Consider the following 20,914-nt stretch of genomic DNA (forward strand, 5'->3'; position numbering starts at 1 on the left):
TCTTAATAAAATAACCGCAAGAAATAGAGCGGAAATGGAACACTGTGAAAAAATTAATGCTTTTTAATAAAAAAAAGAATGAATTGAAAGACAGATTGAGATACAATACAATAATTCCCAATGGCGCTAATGGGCATTCACTTCTACCAAGAGGAGGACATCGGGGTTTGCGGTGTTGCGGTGTTGCCAATTGTGGTGACGGCGTTTCGTCACATTTCCTTGCGGTGATGCGGTATTTGTGTAATTTTTTTGCGGTGTTGTGGTATTCAGGGTTCCCCCATGTCCCTCTCTACCAATGTAGAGGCAATACGAAGGACACTTAATACTATTTGAACAGATAAGAACCCTAAACAAGAAATGTGAGTAATTTTTTGACCGCATATAATTGCCTAATTCCTTCTTCGGTGCGCAAATCAATATCGTGCTAAGACGTCCCAAACTGAAACAAATCATTTACTTTTCAGATAAGGTAAATATTTCTCTTACCATCTGAATTTCCTCGTATTTTTATGCTGAAGCATATCACCAAAATAACGGTAGATGGGATTTTCTTCATACCAAAAAACAAATATTCCCTGCGCGTACCACCTTCGGAGACATCGAAAGCAAAATAACAAAGCAACCCGTGTCAGACCGAATTTTAAAGGTCGGGCTCCAGCATGCCTTCCTCTGTCACTTGAGTACGCTGAGACGTGACTCTGTTAAGAGCGTAAATTGTATAAAGGGAGAAAATATCTTTATGAAAGAGTAAGCAAAAAAAAAAAAAATTGAAAATGAAAATGGCCACGAAGAAGAAAAACCATGTGCACGCTATGACGGTTTAATAACTTTGTGCTTCAGGAAGTTGTTACTACAAGAAAGCATAAATGAAATCTAGCTCGTCACAGGAAGTTGTTTAATAGTGAAAGTTTCTTCTGCTTATAGTCCCTTGACTTAAAAAATTATAAAGGGAGAAACGTCAGACAGAAATTGTAAAGACGATAATTGACCAAGAGAGGATAAGGGGACAGAGAGGTAGTCTCCTAGTCTAGGCCTTGGGATATGTCAAAGACAGAAAAGTTATATTAAGCCGCGTGCAAAACGGAAGTGTCTGTTTTTCTTGGCTTCCGCACACGCCATTCGTGATCAAGGCGTGAGAAATGTCATTAACAATAGCGGAAACGTTTCATTGATGAAAGCGAGTTGTGAAATAAAATTTTTTTCGCAGGAAATATTAGGAATTAGAGATAGATTTTACAATTTTTTTCAAATCCAATGGCTCGCGAAGAATAAAGTCAAAACCATATATTAAACCTGCATAAACAGGCAAAACAGATAACAGATAACAGATAACAGACCCCAGTACGCCTAGATATACTCTTACATTTCATTCATGCGGTGCCAGACCATACGTGCGAACAGGGGAATAAAAAACCTCCGTTTTTTCGAGCTCAAGCGACAAAACGCCCGATCGAATACGGCACAGCGTCTTAAACAAATATATTTTTTTTCGACATTCTCTGACGAATCAGACGAAACCGGAAAAACACAGATACCGGTATGTCATCTGTGATAAGATACATCACACCTTCAAGCAAAGTTAATTAGACAGCCGGGTTCGGCGTCACAAAATAAAATAAAATTACACTTTTAAAGAAAGTTTCCGACAAAGTCCTTCCAGGGCGAACATTTTGAGAGATTAAAACATATCTTGCAAAATGATATCAGCCAAATCAAACTGCACGAGCAAAATCATTTAGCAAATGAGAGAGGTGTTTTAAAATGTCTAAAAACTGTAGGAAACCATGCAGACTTGTGTGACCTTCAGTCTTACTTTCGAAGTGCCATAAACCTCTATTTGACCTAAAACGCTTTCCATTAATAATTATAGTATGCAGAAGGAGAAGGCCTTTTTCGAAAGCCTCCTATCCTATGTTGTCGCATTAGAAAAGCAAATCGCTTAAAGACACGCTTCTCAGAGCGATACTTATAAGACACAGCGGTTAAAAAATCAGGTCGCAAATAGTAATAATAAACAGTAGGAGTCCGTGTAGGCAAGAAAAAATAATATTTTCTCTTGGTGTATGCCTGTCACGATTTTTATTTAGCATCTACAGAAGACGCTTACTTTGGAAAGCTTCCGATACAATCTATCATTGACATTAATATCGTTGCCGAACTCTAGACGCCTGTAAAATGCCCACTAAAAATGACATGCTGAATGTTTATTAGCCAATAAAACAAATGTCACGCTGACCCGATTTATTGACTTTACTAGAACCGGAACCACGCTTTTGTGGACGTTCGCATATCTAAGAATAACTTTTCTGTCTTTGACATATCCCGGCCAACGCCCTCTAAGTTCCTCTCTATCCCATTATCCTCTCTTGAATTGACTGATCGCTTAGATACGATATGGCGTTTAGTTTTATTCCTGTTAGATACGACAATTAATCCCAAAAGCTCGAAATTAAACGAAAGAAAAGCCTGTAGTAGTTTTAAGATAATGAAATTGAATCACATATTTTGCAAAGCAGAACTTTAAGGCATTTCTACCCCTTTATTTTGTACATGACTCAGGCAACATTTATCACGCAGTTTGGATCCTGATTGGCTAAATTAAAAAAAAAAAAAAAAAACAACTATGTTTTATTTAAGCGATAGATCGCGCTTTACATGCAGCGCGAGAAACTCATTTCGGATGTGGTAAGTACAAGAGAAAAGCTTTTAAATGTTTTGCTGATAGACTTGATTTAAAAAATAGCACCTTGAGCACTCGGGCTTTGGTTGGGCTATCCATGTGGTTGCGTCAGGCTTATGTTTACAAGTCTAACCAGCCGAGGGCTATTACATCTCACTCGATCTTGAACGGAACTTGATGGGGACTACTTTCGTTTCACTTCAAGTAAGAAAGTCAGAAAACACTTTTTCTTATCCGGTACATTTATTTCTACTTCTTTCGAGGGTTAAGTAGAATTCACAATTATTATTTCGATCAAGGTTTGTTTAATTTGATGCTTCGGGATTGTTAAGTTGTAAACATAAAGAGAAAATATACAAATCAGTGTTACGGTTTAACCGTCAACACAAATCTTAACCTAGTAACCTTAGCGGAAACAAACGACTTCCAGTAAATAATTATCATTTTGGAATAACTACTATGCAAAAACACTATTATCAAACATTAAATGTAAGTTATCAATGACAACATCTCAACATTCCACATACAGTCACGTAATCTTATCGGTCGGGTTTTCTAGACAACAGCACCGGGAAGAGATTTTTTCTTTATATATGGTCAAAACATTACGATAAACTTTCGAATAATTAGATCAGTTGCTTTTACATGACTCTATCAATAATACCAGGGGGAAACCAAAAGAAGTAACAGTTAACTTCCTCTCGAGTAAAATGAAAAATAGCAACAGGGCGATTTGGTTTATTACTGTCCTTCTTCTTCTACCGTGGTTATACATTCATATAGTTAGACAAACGCATTTGATTGACATATATGGGCGATTCGTCACGGAGTTCTTCATCGGGTTGTAACAACGGAAAAGCGACAACAGTACACTCATTGACACTGTCTTGAGCTCCTTCTTTAGATTTCACCAGCGATGTGTAAGAACTTCCCTCTTGGACCTGCGTAATACATAACAAAACAATTGAATTAAACCAAACAAGCAGTCAGAAAAACAATAAATCAATCTGTCAGTCAGTCAGTCAATCAATCTTATGAATTTTACGGTAATGGGACTAACTAAAAGTAAAGTACAATTCCGAAAGAAATCAAACGATTTATTTGAAGTTGATTTTAAATGGTCTGAATTTACCAGCAAAATGACCACAAAGTGTTTAAATGTCTTTGTTAAGCACAGTTATCTTAAAAAAAGCGCCAAAAATTGAATACGAGGGTCGTGAAAACCAATAATAATGTAAACCACAACAACGACGAGGAGAAACGGGAGAAGAAAAGAAGGTTATAGAGGAGGCGGAGGCAGAGGCGAAGAAGGAGGAAGAGGAGAGCAGCAGGAAGAGCAGAAGCAAGAGGAACAGTAGCAGTAGCAGTAGCAGCCGCAACAGGAGCAGGAGCAGGAGCAGGAGCAGGAAGGGCACTCCGATCTTCGGCATAAGGAGAACAAGTAGCTTTTTCTTATGGATTCACAGGTCTTCTATGCTTATGTGATAAGGCTAAATTCATCGAAAGTTACTTGGTATTACCATCATTGTACTTGGACTCAACATGGCGTATCCACACTCCTGTCCCGTAGTATCTTCTGTTTCTCGCCTCTGATTTCCGCGTTTAATATTATCAACGTCTGCTTCAGGTAATAGTCCAGGCTCTCTTGCTTCATTTGCTGATCTCAAAGACGAACCGTGTTGATCATCAAGTTGATTGCTGTTAGAAATGTGATATAGAAGAACAGATAAAAAGAAAATGGAAATTATCAATTTGGTATTTTACGTGGTGCTTAATCTCTCCTGGCAATTCTTCTACTTTCTAATGTGAGATAATATTTCATCGAGGAAAACGGCTTTAGTAAGGTCAACTTGAAATGTAGGTAACGGCTTATTTGAGGACTGGAAATTTGTAACATATTCGGACTTTCTTCGGGTCAAAAAACGCTGCCTGATATGTACTCAGACGCAGCGTGGGTAGGAGTGTGCAAGCCAAACTGCCCTAAGTCAGTTCTATCAAAGCTCTTTTTAAAAATGCAGTAGATGAGTGTTCATTAAGTCGATGTTTAAACAATGATTGCTAGTTTCTAATTAATTACATCCAAAGATCCCACAAGATTTCAGAGGATTGCAAAATGTTGCCAAAATATTGGGAATAATTATTCGAACGCTATCGCAAGGTTTTTTAATACTTTGGTTACGTTATGTCTTGACCTACAAGTCCTTTCCCTGCTTTTAATTTGTGGTAAGATGAAAACGAGAGATCCAACAATGAAGTGGGAAAATTTCTCGGCTTCAGCATCGAAGTACAGAACTGGTAGTATATATCATGTAAGCATAAATAACGTATCGTATTAAAAGAGCTACAAGTCGCTTAATAATAAGAGTTAATTCCCCTACCTTTTAAAGTTCCGGCTTCGTCGAACAGAAATAGCGCAAGATATGATCAAAATTATTGAAATTACTGTAACCAATATGGTTAATAGGATGACAATCACATTGCAGTCGTTAGTGGCAGTCTTTTCTGAAGGAAGTTTGACCAAGGTGTCTCGAGCAGTTGTTGCTGAAAAATATTTACAATGAATTATATGAAATAATTGTTAGTTCCATACTGCGGTTAGTAAGTTAAAAATATGAAAGCTCATCGTCATACAAAAAAATATTGTACTAGCTAGATCAGATTTGTACGGAAACAATTCAATAGAAAAACTTTAATCCACCCGTCCTGTATCAAAAAAGGCCAATCATTCTGGGGTTTTTGTTTTGTATTGTTTGTTTGTTTTTGTTTGTTTTTGCTTTTGCTTTATTTTTTTGTGCATTTCTGCCATTGCAAACGCCTTTAAATAATTACCAAGTGAATCGTAGGCTTTTTTTTCTGGTTAAGGTGTAAATGAAGTGGATTGTTTAGTAGATTCATAAACATTCAGAGTTCTTATTTTTAGACTTACTGGGTCAAAACGCAATTTTTTTTCTACCTTGAGAATTCTTTTCTGTTAAGCCTGGTTCACACTAGCGACATAACGACATAACGACATAACGACATGGACATAATGACATAAAGAAAAGTTCAGATCGTTCCTTATATGTGTTATGCTTATGTCATTATGTTCCAACTATGTCGTTATGTTATGTTGTTCACACTGGTGACATAAAACATTAATGGGAGTAGTTTTTTGAATTTGCGTGACCTTGCCGTTATGTCGTTATGTCGCTAGTGTGAACCAGGCCTTAATAGACTTCTCGACAATGTTGAACGCTTTATGGGAAGTTTTTGTGGCTGTCTCTGTGCTTCCACTTCTCTTTGTCTGTGTTGCCCCTTCGACTGTTGATGCTAAAAAGGGAGACAGAATAATTGCTTAACCGAGACAATTCAAAAGTGTTTCCTTCGATCTGTCAGGATAAAAAAATGTTGTAACACAGGCCTGTAATATACACGAACTAATAACTGGCCATTTACAGAGGTCATTCTTATATCACGCGCAATAACGTTAGTAGCGCATACTGGCCATATTAGGTATACTGCTACACTTGCCACACTTGTTGAATATATTTAAGCAATTGAAATGATTTTATTTGACTGTGAAGCACAGAACTAGGGGAAGCTTAGAGAGACAAAAAAATCACATCGTTCGATGAAAAAAATATAACTTGTGAGAAATACCCTCTTTGAAGTTGCCTTCAGCAGGACTCTCGCGAATATATCCGGGCCTTCGCATTGTAATACAACTCACGTCGTTATACATGCCAAAGTCTTTTAAGTAGTCCTTTTACATTAACGCGCAATCTCCGTCACCCGTAGGTTCTCTTTTCGCCCAAGGGAAAGTTCCTTTCGATGCATTCACTGTGCTGTTATCGCTTATCCATCTCCATTCTCCAGACTCGCTATCTTTCCTCAAGCCGATAAAATATTCAGTTGTTTCCATAGTTTGAATAGTGTTATTCAAGAAGCGCCATTCCTTTAGACTTTCAATAGAAACAAGGTCGCTTCCAGTGTTCTTGCAAGCACGTCTGCTTTCTTCCCAATTAAGCCACCACGGAGAGGTTACATGAAATGTGTAATTTGAGCCATCGAATACAAAGTGTTGAATGCTCTCGCCTGGCAAAATGAAATCAGTCACAGAGATTTATTGACCAGTTCATTATCCCGCTTTCAATAACAAATCTATTCTACTTAAGGTGTACGGGGCATACAAACATATCCTAGTCTTCCAAAGTTAGCCTTTTTCGAGAATAATAAACACAAGAGCCTCCGCTTGGCTTAAAAACTATGCACTGACTTTTTTTCTGCATCTAATTTGGAGTCATCATCATCATCATCATCATTTCCCTTTGTTTTAACGCTATTTGAGTCGAGTCCGGTACCCCAAAAAGCAAGAAGCACCTCTTTGTGGCCGGGATAAACTTATTGGCACAAAGAGACATATAGCTATAGCTCCCCAATGCCAAATAAAATAGTTCTCTCCAGCATGCTTTTGTGCCTCTAGACTGAAGCAGAGTAATTGTGAACATTCGCGCTAAAACGCACCTACTACTACATACAACGAACACGCTAAACATTTTTTTAATGAAATTACTGCGCTAAAAAGAGAAAAAAAACGTTTGGAAAAACAAAGGTGACATATTAATCTAAAAGGAAAGAACTGAAAAATTAAAAAGTAACTAATAAATGCGAACAAGAAAAACAGTTTAAGCGCTTGCCCAATATCAGCATGGGTTAAGCATTACAACAATACAGGAAGCTACTACAAGAAGGGAAACTCCGTTCGTTACATGATTATAACGAAAAGGAAAAGACTCAGACACGAATTTTAAAGATGAAACAGACTTAGACGATAGCCTATACATTATTAAAGGTAGATAGAGGGTGAATCAGGTAAAAAAAAGAATGTTTTAAACTTGGATATGTACGTTCGAGTAAGCAAATGAGACTGTTGACGCAGGCCGTTGGTCGGGGCTGAAAAACGAAAATCGAAAAATAGTTAAACTTATATTTGAAACAAAAAGGTTCACGCGAAAACCATAATAGAAACCCAGACGTACCAATACCTAAGTGCTGGCTCTGGAAAAAGAAACAATACAGCAACTAAAACAGCAACCTTACTTATAACTATATTGGGAAGTTATATTCTTCCCGCCAGGAAAAAACACAACACAATCTACAGCTTTTCAAAACTTCTCTCTCTCAAGAACATATTCTCTCTTCAATAGCAGAATATCTACCGATAAGATTTAAATACCACACTCCGATCCTACGTCACGGATTCTTGCTGAAACTTGTGATCCAGGTTGTCTAACCGGGCTTAAAGGTTTAAGTACAAATACGAAAACATAAAAATACCCACTTATGTCTTCTCTAAAGCCAAATTCTTAGATACAATTTTGGTATTTCTTACTGAGCCCTTTTCAGTCCGAGTTTTAGTCCCAATCGTCTCAGTACCGCGATAGCTATTCCTTGTGGTTTTAGCAACGTGAAGGTGATGTAAAGGATACGTAATATTATTTTAACCGACAAGAAGTCAAAACAAGAAACAACGTTTGCAACACTGTTTTGCTTATAAATTAATTTCCAATTTGGCCAAGATTTCCGTAACCGCTAATTTTGATGACACAACAACGCGGAAGGAAGGAAGTTCAAAACTGAAAACTGCAATCCACTTACTGTTAAGTCAATGTTGGTTATTCCCTTACCATTATTCCCACGTACTTTTATGCTGAAGAATATCACAAGAACGCTTGCAATCACGGTAAAAAGGATTTTCTCCATACCCTAGAAAATTATCCCTGCGCATACAACCATTGAAGATATCGATAGCAAAATAACAAATCGAATCGTTCCAGACGTATTAAATTTGAAAATAGGCCCACCTTGACTTTTTCTGTCACGAGGACGCTGAAACGTTATTCCGTTTCAACGTAAATCATAATATGAAGTAGCGTTTCAACGTAAATCATAATATGAAGTAGGGAAGATATTTTGTTGAGAAAGTATGAGAGGCCTCATCTCAAAATATGCAAGGCCATATCGTGTTAGGAAAGGAGCTCAAGAGAAAACGTGCAAGATTACAACGGAAAAGTAAATAATACATTGTGTACGTGCTTCGATGCTATTATAATTTTGGCATCAGTGCTGCAGGAAGTGTTCACAATATGGAAATAATTCAAACCCTAACAACGTCTGGCTCGCTCATTATTTCGACAATGAATAAATTAAAAAATAACCGCGCTCCACTTAAGCTTATTTACTTTTAAACACAAGTATATGGCAATTATTTTGTTCCTTTAACCGAAGATCCCTACGAAACTGAATTGTCTTAAAGCAAAGGGATACCCGCAAGGTTTTTTTAATGTAGCATGGGATTCACACACGAAGTTAAAAAACAAAGACATGCTGACGGCATAATGGCTTTTTGGCGTTAAAGCGTTACAGGAAGTTGTTTAATAACGAAAGCTTCGTCCGCTGTGATTTACAGAATTATCAAAAAGAAATAGAGGGGAGTTTACGTCGGAGAGAAATTGTCAAGTAAAACAATATAATTGCTAGATACGCTTAGATATAATAGGGTCTTGGTTTTTTTTTTCTTTTTTTTTTTGCTAGATACGGAGAATAATCCCAAAAACTCGAAATAAAACAAAAAAAGTGTGTAGTACTAGTAGCAGGAGTACCCAACGGATCCGCTCCACAAGATCTCCTCTAGCTCTTTAGGCTGAACTTGAGCTGGCTGGCAAATTTAGGAATGAGAATGAGTGCTTTCTTGGGCGTTTTTTTTTTTTTGTGACAATTTGCAGGAATATGATTAATATCGATAGTAGCTGGGAAGAAATCGACCAATATAAAGCAGAACTATAGCGAATTTCAACTATTTGCCAAATTAAAGCGCTGTGGTTGGCTGAAACAGTTACAGATTATTTTGTTTCTATCTTTTCTGCAAAGTATAAATGGTCGCGTGTCCACGGGTCACGAAGTAGTGCTTCCATTAAGTACATGACACATTTATTACACCAGTTCATTGCTATCATTTATTAAAGCGATAGGTCACGCTTTATACGGGTTTACCGGCGCGAGAAACTCAATTTGGGTATCGATTTGAGTGTAGACGATAAAAACTCTTCAGCGGAGTGCCATTACATCGAGCTCGATCTTCGATTATAAATTGATGCCCTGTAGCCGTAAATAGCGGAACTTGATGAGGACTATTTTCTTTTCACAGCATTATTTTTACTTCTTTTGAGAACTACGTTGGATATACAATTACATGTACCAGCTCTATTGAGGTTTGTTTAATTTGGTGCTTTGTAATTGTTGTAGTTGTATAAAACATAAGGGGAATAGATACAAGTCGGGTGGAAAACAACCACAAAACGCAAGCCAGTGTTAAGGTTTAATCATCGGCAAGCTAATTTAACCTACATTAACCTTAACAAATGAAAATGAATTTCAGACTTCCAGAAAATAATTATTTCGAAATAACTACTGAGCAAAACAACTATCACCAAGCTCATGGTGTTATGGTACCTACCTCAAGCATGTATTTGCTTTAAAACAGATCGTGGTTAAATAAAGGTTTATTATTATTATTATTATTATTATTATTATTATTATTATTATTATTATTATTAAAAGTGAAACCGGTAAAAACAATATATAATAATATATTCGATAGAAAACAGGAAAATGTGAAAAGGTTAAAAAAATAGATTAGTGTGTATCAATCTGCAGCTTACATTCATAAGTAAATGCCTACATTGTGCGGTTCCAGAAAATTCCATACTCACCCCAAGAATGGTCAATGGAAATTCTGAAGGGGAGGGAGGGCGCAATAGCCCAAATTTTTAAAAGAAAGTATGAAGCTAAACTGAAAGTTCCAGGGGGTCGGAAGGGTCCATCCTTGGGGTAGGTATGGATATTTTTGGAACCACACATTATAATTAAACTGCTATTAAGGTCGGAACACACTAGGCGACACGTCGCTGCAACACATCGCGGTGACAGTTGCCTCGTGTGACATGCGACAAACTATGTCGCTGCAACAGAAGTTTGTTGCTGCGACGTGTCGCACAAATTTAAACTGGTTTGTCGCAGAGTGTGTACACGTCTGCGACAAATCGCTGCGACAAGTCGCTGCGACAAAATATGAATTAACCAATGAGAGCGCGTCATGTATTTTCGCCATATTGAATATGGAAAACTAGTTTGCATTCTCACTCTTCCAAATTTGCTGTTTGTGCACCAAACAAACACCTTGTTGCAGCGACTTAGTTGTAAGTAGTACACATGAAGCGACTTGTCGCCGCGACCTGTCACTGCCACTTGTCGCATAGTTTGTCCCGACCTTTACACTATTGAAGACACTTTAGCCTGTGCTAGAGTAAATTTATGGTCTGCGATAATAATTTCGTAAATTCTCTGTAATTTCATTATTTTTATTGAAACAAAGGAGCAATTGTAGAATACCCCGCCATTATTCGTCTGCTCCCGTGGTACACAGTCCGCAGTGAAATTTTGTTGTTAAGTTATATTTCACTCATAACGCAGTCCGCAGTCATGCAGTCCATTGATCAAAATTGGATTGAATTGTTATAATCGCCTGTCACCGCGGTCCGCAGTCCCGTAGTGTTTTATTTGAAAATAATACAAAGTCTGCTAATCGCCTGCCACCGGGGCCCGTAGTCCCGTTGTTGATTCTAAGAAATGCTAGTAAATGTTATAATCGCCTGCCACCCCGGTCCACAGTCCCGTAGTGGATTTCAGAACAGTAGATATCCTGAACACAATATAAAGGCTTACCGCAAGCAACCTAATCGCAGTCCGTAGTGTACCCAGAATTCTACATGTTAACAATATATAGTGTTGCCCTTACAAATATAGATAGCTAACCGTGAACAGGCTAACCAAAGTGCATATTAGGCTAACCGAAATCATAAGTAGGCCTCTCGAAACACAAAACATTCTGTCCCATATGTTCACTATGGGACTGCGGACCACGGTGGCAGACAAGAAATGCGCGAATACGCAGTGGCAGGCAATCTAAACACCAAACTTTTTGTGTCGGACTGTGGACTGCGGTGACATTAAAATCAGTTCAGCATGAAATTTTGATATTTGTATGGTGACTGCGGACTGTGGTGGCAGTCATTTCAGTTATGCAAAAAAGTGCCGGGGTAATCTACAATCATGCCAAAAAAAAAAAAAAGTTTTGTCATGAACCCAGAATGGTTTCAAAACTTACATGTAATAAAGTGTCAGTATTCACATGTAGCCTTATTGGGTTCTGGGATGTTCATATTACATATTAAATAGCTATAAATGTCACTAAAGTATATTCAGGTTTAAACTGGCAACATGTGGGAATCAATCATGTGACAATTTTATTACATTAACACAATGTGTATTTTTGAGTTCATTTTGACTAAGAGGAATGTCATTGCACTCTTCAAGTCACCTGTAAATAGAAACAAAACAAACAAAAACTGTTTATTTTGATGAAATTGCTATTTTTCCAGCATGGAGACTGTATAATTATTAAATGGCATTTTTCAGTGTGTGAAAAAAAAACTGACTGCTTTAATTTTGGGCTAGTGGATTCAATAATTTTTTCCACTTGCTAGATAGCCAAATTACATTTATGGATTTTTATTTTTTGATGTTGATCTTTCCAGAGAAACATGGGACTTTGGGCAAGCATATAATGGTTTCACCTTGCACAGTCTACCTGGGTCAGGCCAGGAAGAAATCAATTCTCTTGGCACCCTTCCTTTCATTAATCATAATTTTGCAGAAAAAAATGTCAGTCTTCATTTGAATATTTAACATTGCTAGCTGTAGTTTAAAATGCTACTGAAGGCCATCTAACAACTGAAAATACCTGCCTTAAAAAAATGTCAAACAGCTTTTTTATAATGTAGGCAAATGTCTGGTCAAAAAGTAGATCTTTTAAAAATGTCTCAGGTAGTGAATGTGTGAAGAGAGGAGGATGGGAATTGCTGAGATTGGCTGAAGAGATCAATAACTGCCTGAACTTGTTATAATCCATAGTTTAACTCACCAGTAATTCAGAAAGTCCTCAGTTCTGAATTCTGTAAATCCTGTTTAGACATTCTAATAATCCCACAAATTACCTGTATACAACAAAATGCAAAAGAAACGTCAATCTATGTCTGGCAATACAATACACATCATGGAAAGATAGAAATTTAAACTTCAGAAATGGTCTCATTTATTTCTTTGCGGCCGGAAATGACCACATGGTCAATATTTTGACAAACATTTCCTCACGTATAAATAATTAAAGGATGCGATTCTTATTAAATTAAAGTAGCTTAACATTCAGATGACAAATATAAATAGCAATTACATGCCTCGACGAACTGAGTGACATTAGTATGACACTATCGCCTCAAAATCTACAAGATCTATCGCCGAGGTCGCCGGTCACATCGCTCCATGGTTAGATCGCTCCCAGTTAGATCGCTCCCAACCAAAGTTAGATCGCTCCCAACCAAAGTTAGATCGCTCCATCGAAAAAGTCAGATCGCTCCCAACAGAAGTTAGATCGCTCCATAATAGGAGTTATGATATTAAAGTTTAACGAAATTCAATTTAACAGCGTTGACTGGTTGAATGCTGTTAAAGCTTACAACACATCGATCAAGACGATGGAGTACTCAACTTAACTTAGGCTTACTACGGCTTTCGTATACAACAGATCGATCTATTCGATCTAACCTTTTATAGTATTAAAGGTTTACTTACCACAGATTGTATAAGTTTCCGTTGTAACTTTCGATCGGGTTTTTTATTAACATGTAATCGAGGTTCCACTGTAAACAATAAAAGTTGATTACGGTATGTTCGCGCGCGCAAAACCTGTCGATTGTTCGCCTCGCCTAATAAATGGCAGTATGTTTTAACAATTTTTTTCACATAAAAGCAAATTGAAAACTAACTTGTTCATACTTCATCGCCGAGCTCGGCTTTAATTCCAGTGAGCTAAGACCAGCTAAGTTTTAGTACGATTCTATCTTTAGCACTTTTATAAATCTTCACATAAACGCCGAAGACATAAGCTTAAGCCAGTCTTCAAAATGAAATTATAGTACAATGAAAACGCTTACCTGAAGTGACCTCAGGTCATCACTGTATTAAGTCTCTGTTAGAAATGTTTGTGCGAAAAGCTTCCACCGTTTCTCCTCATTCCATATTCTTCTCCAGTATCGGGAATACAAATAAAGGATATCGAATACCCTTTGTTTCGGGACTAGTGATCGCGTCAAGAAGAAAGAACATTGACAAAACTATCCTATAGAACTCGAAATTGCAAAATCAAAACACTAATCGATCGACGCCATTTTGAAAATGCGCCCGCAATACGGACCGCGGGAAATCCGCAAGCAGGGGGGGGGGGGGGGGGGGCACAGCTTAAACTCTCCCCAAGCGCCACTCCTTTGTCTGAAAGAAATTACGTCCAACTTCGCCCAAAGCAATTACAATGAAAAGAAACTGATAACGCTATAATAAAGAGCATACACTCAAGCCTTTGGCAAAATTTTATTTTATTTCAAATGCAAATGGTCGTTGAGTAGGAAGCCAACAAACTTTTCAATTGTATTTTTTACTGCCGTACTTTTTCACGAAAAAGTAATAATGGCCATTTTTCAAAACACTATTTAAAAAAACTACAACTTTGCTTAAAAAAATCCTAAGAGAGAGGTTCTAGTAAAGTTTTCAAGCGAATTTAAAAATGTGATCCGTTCTGGTCACGTGACCGATGACGTCATAACAATGGAATTAATTAAAAACTACTTTACATATAAGTATCTACCAACATGTATATTCTTGTTACCTCGCATATAATGCAACGCCAAATACGCACCTGTACCCAGACTCCCATTTTTTGAAAATTGTGCATAGCTACCTTAATTTTGATATTTTGTTTGGTACCTGGGAAGTCCAAAATGCCTCACACCAATGTGCTTCAAACTGCAATGACTGCTTGTTTAGTAATAAACTATTTTCGTCACAGTGAGCAAAAACGAACTTCTGAGCAAAGTCACGTGACTAATGACGTCATCAATCTACGACTTATGCAAAAAGTTGTTTATGGTAAGAGTTATTTCTATACGACGTACTACTCCGGCTGACTTCAAACTGACCAAGTTATTTGGCATTAACGATTTTTCAGTTGCAAAGGACTTTGGGAAGGTTTTTATTATAATTATATATTGTTTTTATAATTATTATTATTATTATTATTATTTTTATTATTATTATTATTATTATTATTATTAAGTTAAATATCAGTGACATAACAAAATCTCAACATCCCACATACAGTCACGCAATCTTATGTTTGGTTTTATAGACAATAGCACGGAAAGAGATTTTAATATCTTAGTTTACGGTCACTGATTTTTTGTCTTGCAGACCACTAATTACGATAATCTGGCCGCTATTAAGTCAGTTTCTTTTACAGGACTCTATCAATAACAAGAGCTAGGGAAAAGCAAGAGACGCACGAGTTTATTTCCTCTCGTGTCAATGCACACATTATATAAATGAAAAAAAAAAAACAGGGCGATTTAGTTCATTACTATCCTTCTTCTTCCATCGTGGTTATACATTCATATAATAAGGCAAAGGCATTTAATTGACATATGTGGGTGATTCGTCACTGAGTTCTTCATCGGGTTGTAACAAAGGGAAAGCGACTACAGTACACTCATTGGTACTGTCTTGAGCTCCTTCTTCAGATTTCATCAGCGATGTGTAAAAACTTCCCTCTTGGACCTGCGTAATACACAACGCAACAATTGAATTATACCAAGCCAAATCTATCAATCAATCGATACGTCAGTCAGTCAATCAAATGAACCTAACAGAAATGGGACTATTTATTTGAAATTGATTTTAAATGATTTGAATTTACAAGCAAGATGACCCCAAAGTGCTGGTCAAAAGTCTTTGTTAAGCACAAAGTTATTTTGTTAAGTAAGTTGTTTAAATGAAAACTGCCAAAAAAATGAAAATGTGGCTCGCGGAAAAATAATAAGAATGTAAAACACAACAACGACGAGAAAGAAGGACTAGGGAAGGAGGGGGCGGAAGGGGCACAACGATCATCGGCATAAAGAGAACAAAAAAACTTTAAATTATAGATTCACAGGTCTTTTATGCTTCTTTTCTGATAAGCGTTAATTTATCGAAAGTTACTTGGACATACCATCATTGTACTTGGACTCAACATCATGTTGGCGTATACACAGTCCTGCCCCATAGATTCTTCTGTTTGTTGCCTCTGATTTCCGCGTTCATTATTATCAATTTCTGCTTCAGGTAAAAGCCCTAGCTCCCTTGCTACATTTGCTGGGCTAAAAGATGAACCTTCTCGATCATCAGGTTGATTCATATTAGCAATGTGATAAGCAAAAACAGATACAAGTAAATATAGTTTAATAATTTGGTATTTTAGGTGGTGCCTAAACTCTCTTTTGCCGTTCTTATCCTTCCTAATGTCATATATTAATAAAACAGCATTAATACCGAGTATTTTTAAATATTCCATGAAATGAAGATTAATTACAGGTCATTTGAAGGTTGGAAAGTCGTTACATATTTGGCCATGTGGTATTTGAGATAACGGAAACGGTAACCGTAACCATAATGACAATGATGATGATGATGATGATGATGATGATGATGATACTGATAATGACAATAATAGAAAATTCACTGAATGCGTAATTGCAATTGCATTCAAAACAAGGTAGTTACAAAGATCTTTGCTTAGCTGTTGCAATTGATAATGATCCATATTACTTCATTGTTGACGAGAGTTGAACCCATGACTTTCCACAAACTACAATGGGCGTCAAAAGTCCTTGAGACAGTTGGATGAAATTGATACTAATTTAAAATTCCCGTTTTTTCACCTTTAATCTGCTGCCGCTTCTGAACCACTCCCCCTCCCCCCTTTTCAATGTTGTACTCAAACGAGGCAAGTCTTGCAGATAGCAAATACAACATTGTTTCGGGGGGAGGGGGTTATATTGAAGGGGTGGGGGGTAAAATTTGTCCAAGTTACTCAAAAAGTGCCGACTGTCTCAACACTTTTGGCGCTCATTGTCTGAAGGTGAATTTTCGGCATATCTTGAAAATAAGAAACTACATAACATGGACACAAACGTATATTATTCTTTAGAATCAGGTGATCACATTGGTACTGCGCTGCATTACGTAAGATTAATTAGCGCGTAAATATCGTGATTATTGTAATTTGGCGATGACGTCACAAATCGGCTAGGCCTGCGCATAAACAAGGCCAAATGGTTTTTAAAGCTAAAATTTGTGTTGAAACACGTGCGTATCTCTGCTTTGCAAAGAAATTAATAGTATTAGGTGCCAAATTAATTATGCAACAACCATAAAAATCTCGGGTTTTTTGTATCGCATTTTGAAGCTGCTTAGAGCAGAGGGAAAAATCGAGCGTGCGTGACGAGGAAAGCTATCGGACGCCACCAAAAACTGTGTTCCCGGGAAAAGCGGTCATTCTTAGAAAAATCCCAAGGTTAAGGAATGGGATGGGTCGATTTACTGTCTAGAAACTAATGCGGTAAGCAGGCGCCAGCGCAAGACACGTTTCGTTCAGAACAGGACAATGTTTTGGCGTAGCAAATGGTATAAGTTCCTCGAGGCACGGCAAAAGGGACTATTTACAGAGCGGAATGTGAAAAAGATTCTACAAATTGCACGAAAGACCAAACTTGAATGCGATGACAGCTTGTGGACAGGACGCATTGCGTATCTCTTAGCTAGAGAAGAAGTATTTTTTAACATGGTAAATCTAATTACATGACAATGCACTAAAGAAGAACATAAAACTTTCATAACCTTTGATCTGTTTTGAGGACGCATCTCTGATACCGTGAAGTCTCTAGATAAAGGCGTAATTTCCGGAATAATTGCAAGTATGAACAAGAAAATGGATTAAATAATTGTAAACAATGGACAGTGTACAAATATCGAATATATATTACTTTCCACCGATTATTTTCGCGCATTTTAGAACCTACGATCGCCTTGTGTGACTGTGTCACGCAACTACGTAAAACGTCACCTGCTCGTGACTCTGACGGCTTTTTACGTTATTATTGACGATATTATTCATTTAATCACGTAAAAATGCATGCAATTGAATGGAATCGCAACTTTCCGTGATTGTTCAACAAACAGCTTGTCAATAACATGTGAAAAACGGCCTCTTTTCTCGAAATGAACGGGTAACCACGAGTAACCACGGGTAACCAAAATAGTTGAGAAACAAGATACTATTATTCCTTTTAATTTGTTTGGTTACCCGTGGTTACCCGTGGTAACCCGTTATGTTATATATCAGAACAATGCGTCTTAGTCCACGAAACATTGTATTTCCATGGATTCTTAGTTTGCACTTATAATTATTGCAAAAAGCTAGATTTTCCTTTCAGACAATGGGCGTCAAAAGTCCTTGAGACAGTTGGATGAAATTGATACTAATTTAAAATTCCCGTTTTTTCATCTTTAATCTGCTGCCGCTTCTGAACCACTCCCCCTCCCCCCTTTTCAATGTTGTACTCAAACGAGGCAAGTCTTGCAGATAGCAAATACAACATTGTTTCGGGGGGAGGGGGTTATATTGAAGGGGTGGGGGGTAAAATTTGTCCAAGTTACTCAAAAAGTGCCGACTGTCTCAACACTTTTGGCGCTCATTGTAGTAGGCTGCACGTGCTTTAACAACTAAGCTACAGCAGACGTACGGCATTCTTTCTATTTATTACAATTACTCGCACTGTAGGACATTTGCATACCTTTCATCAGCTTCAGCTGCATTTCTTGCGTCTAGTTCAAAACGGATGCAAACAGGAACAAACAGCAAACAAATGCAAACAGCAACAGCAACAGCAACAGCAACATCAAGAACAGTTAGCACAATGCAATGTGAAAATAAAAATAAGAATAATAATAAAAAATAACAGTACCGAAAGAGCCACAATTCTGTCACACTTGCAAAGGGGCGAAGAGGGTATCCCGTCACCCCTTTGAGTTTTCGGCTTTATTACTTTATTATATACCTGCTGTTTTTGCTACAAGATTAAGGTATAATTTTCAGCTCTGACTCATTAATGGTTCTGCCAGGATCGATCCTTTCAATGGCGTCTCCCAACATACCAAATGCACCTGTTTGTTTCGAAGGGTGGATGCCACCCCCATAAGAATTTTTTCCAAATTTTGAAAGGAGTTCATTCATCCTTTACGGAAATTTTGAAATGTCAACCATGTGTGCATGATATTTGACGTTGCCATGGCAACGTCATAAATACAAGCATGTCTTGTCAAAAAATCGTCATTTTTTAACATTTTTCTTTATTTTTTTCCAGTTTTTTGAAACAGAAGTGCAATATTTGTTTATTTTTTCATTCCATAAGCATCCTGGCTTGATTTTGCGTCAATTTCCGTTATTTTGAGACAATCTAAGAATTAAATGTTGAAATCCAAGATGGCGGATCCAGAATGGCGGCTCAAATGACATCACGTGACGTCATATGACGTCAAAGCCAATTAAAATTATCTTGTGGGGGTATGAGTTTGCTTGTACGTCCGAGGGTTAATATCTATATTCTTTTCTAGTCAAAGCACACAACCTAGCATGTTATGGGATTTTCGCTTATTGAGCGTAAAAAGGAAACAAAGGATCCAATAAATTGGGACGTCACCGGCTACAGCATCTAAGCAGAAAACTGAGAGTGTATAGTTTGAAAGCATGAGCAACGCCAACACCAAAAAGCTGCATTAATAGTACTTGATAATTAATAACCTTGCCTTTCGAAGTTCCGTCGTCGTCGAACATAAACAACGTGAAATATGGTCAAAATTATTAAAATTAGGATAACCAGCATGGCTAATCCGATTACAATTGCTAAAGGGAAGATAATCACAAAATAATTGTTAGCTTCATGATGTAGTAAATAATTGTTACCGGATAAAAGTTCATAGTACAGGATCAGTTTCCGAAAATTTCATCTAATTAGACCTGTTCCATGTCAAAAGTGCCAGTCAGTCTCCGTTTAATCGTGTACTTGCCATTGCTAGCGCCATTAACTAAAGCGGCCTTCGCACGACAAACTGAAGTTGGCAAACTCAAACAGTTGGTAAACATGTTACTATACTATATTCTCGCCAACTTTTTCACTATAACTTTTAGGTGTTGGTAAACTCGTATTCGACGTGTGAACGATTGGCAAACGTATGTTTCCGCCAGTACCGTGACGCGCTCATCCGCGTGATTTGCATGACAGTGCACAAAATGGCGGACGCCCCATAGGACGAGCGTGAAGCCACTTTTGCGCAGAAAGGGCCGCAGTATCGTCTGCGCGAAGCGCTTCCTACTTATGTACGATCTCGTCCAAACCTTTCTATTTCTTCAACGCTGTCTATGTCTTCTTAGACGATTAACGTAAAACAATAGAAAGACACAAACGGTAACTCTTCGTGAGAGCTATTGCACTACGGCGACCATGTTACAAACTGGCGGGAGTTGTGATTTGACAGGAGTTTGACGTGCGATGGAACTGTATGAGTCTGCCAAAATTTTGGAGTTTAACAACAAGAGTTTGCCAACTTTAATATATTTGTCGTGTGAAGGCCGACTCCTAGGCTATTATTTTCATTTTTAATTTAGTTACATTTCCGTTTTTTACTTACTATCTATGAAGTGTAGGATATAGTAAACATTCGGAGCTCCTTATCTTTGACTAAATTGGTCCAAGCACAAATTCTTTCCTACCTTGAAAATTCGCTTCTGTAAATAGACTTGAGGACTGTGTTGAACGTGTCATGGATGGTTTCGTCTGATGTGTTGCCTCCACTGTTGATGTTAATGCTTTTTGCTCACCTACTGAGAAAAGTCAAAATGTTTCCTTCGGTTTGTCCTGATTCACTCGTCTATTGAGCAAACCATGGAGTAGAAAAAGTGGTCCTTTTTAACACCTACCATTATTTATTGTTACTAAAGCAAAAACAAACATAAAAAACAAGGAAAAAAGAAAACAATAACATTGTTTATGTTGCAACCAACAAAGTTAGGATAAATGGGCAACACGATTAACATACCAGAAGAACGCGAATTATGGTGCACCTCTGACATTACTGATGTTTAGAAATAGGTATTTTACATTTTACATGTAACACGCTGCAGCATGTTACATATGAATGTAAAACACCTCT

General features: G+C 37.4%; 3 protein-coding genes and 1 long non-coding RNA gene across 4 annotated transcripts; all 4 read right to left on the reverse strand.

The window, feature by feature from the left end:
• Positions 1 to 3,401: 3,401 nt before the first annotated feature.
• Positions 3,402 to 6,374, reverse strand: LOC144654130 (uncharacterized). The gene is made up of 4 exons (XM_078514229.1): positions 6,320 to 6,374; positions 5,059 to 5,221; positions 4,201 to 4,378; positions 3,402 to 3,621 (listed from the first exon to the last, which is right to left on the reverse strand). The coding sequence occupies exons 1-4, from the start codon at positions 6,372 to 6,374 to the stop codon at positions 3,448 to 3,450; spliced, it is 570 nt and encodes a 189-aa protein (XP_078370355.1). The 3' UTR covers positions 3,402 to 3,447.
• LOC144654467 (CD209 antigen-like protein A) lies at positions 5,922 to 8,434 on the reverse strand. The gene is made up of 3 exons (XM_078514623.1): positions 8,347 to 8,434; positions 6,320 to 6,754; positions 5,922 to 5,989 (listed from the first exon to the last, which is right to left on the reverse strand). Exons 1-2 carry the CDS (start codon positions 8,420 to 8,422, stop codon positions 6,426 to 6,428), a joined length of 405 nt encoding a protein of 134 aa, XP_078370749.1. The 5' UTR covers positions 8,423 to 8,434; the 3' UTR covers positions 5,922 to 5,989; positions 6,320 to 6,425.
• Positions 8,435 to 11,999: 3,565 nt separating this feature from the next.
• LOC144654495 (uncharacterized) lies at positions 12,000 to 14,013 on the reverse strand. Its single transcript, XR_013570917.1, has 3 exons — positions 13,771 to 14,013; positions 12,702 to 12,774; positions 12,000 to 12,098 (listed from the first exon to the last, which is right to left on the reverse strand). It is a non-coding gene; the product is annotated as an uncharacterized LOC144654495 (long non-coding RNA).
• Positions 14,014 to 15,174: 1,161 nt separating this feature from the next.
• LOC144654452 (uncharacterized) lies at positions 15,175 to 16,275 on the reverse strand. Its single transcript, XM_078514607.1, has 2 exons — positions 15,876 to 16,275; positions 15,175 to 15,442 (listed from the first exon to the last, which is right to left on the reverse strand). The coding sequence occupies exons 1-2, from the start codon at positions 16,215 to 16,217 to the stop codon at positions 15,299 to 15,301; spliced, it is 486 nt and encodes a 161-aa protein (XP_078370733.1). The 5' UTR covers positions 16,218 to 16,275; the 3' UTR covers positions 15,175 to 15,298.
• Positions 16,276 to 20,914: the final 4,639 nt, after the last annotated feature.

This window comes from Oculina patagonica, chromosome 5 (genome assembly GCF_052425735.1).
Source record: "Oculina patagonica isolate OP01 chromosome 5, crgOcupat, whole genome shotgun sequence".
NCBI lineage: Eukaryota > Metazoa > Cnidaria > Anthozoa > Scleractinia > Oculinidae > Oculina > Oculina patagonica.

Bases quoted from the DNA above. Each gene is read 5' to 3' on its own strand.
- LOC144654467 (XM_078514623.1), bottom strand. From the start codon at position 8,422: ATGGAGAAAATCCTTTTTACCGTGATTGCAAGCGTTCTTGTGATATTC. The intron at 6,755-8,346 runs GTAAGGGAATAA...TCATTTTGCCAG, and splicing joins AAAAGTACGTGGGAATAATG to GCGAGAGCATTCAACACTTT.
- LOC144654130 (XM_078514229.1), bottom strand. From the start codon at position 6,374: ATGCGAAGGCCCGGATATATTCGCGAGAGTCCTGCTGAAGGCAACTTC. The intron at 4,379-5,058 runs GTAGGGGAATTA...CATTTCTAACAG, and splicing joins CGAAGCCGGAACTTTAAAAG to CAATCAACTTGATGATCAAC. The intron at 3,622-4,200 runs GTAATACCAAGT...TGTATTACGCAG, and splicing joins TGAGTCCAAGTACAATGATG to GTCCAAGAGGGAAGTTCTTA.
- LOC144654452 (XM_078514607.1), bottom strand. From the start codon at position 16,217: ATGGAATATTTAAAAATACTCGGTATTAATGCTGTTTTATTAATATAT. The intron at 15,443-15,875 runs GTATGTCCAAGT...TGTATTACGCAG, and splicing joins TGAGTCCAAGTACAATGATG to GTCCAAGAGGGAAGTTTTTA.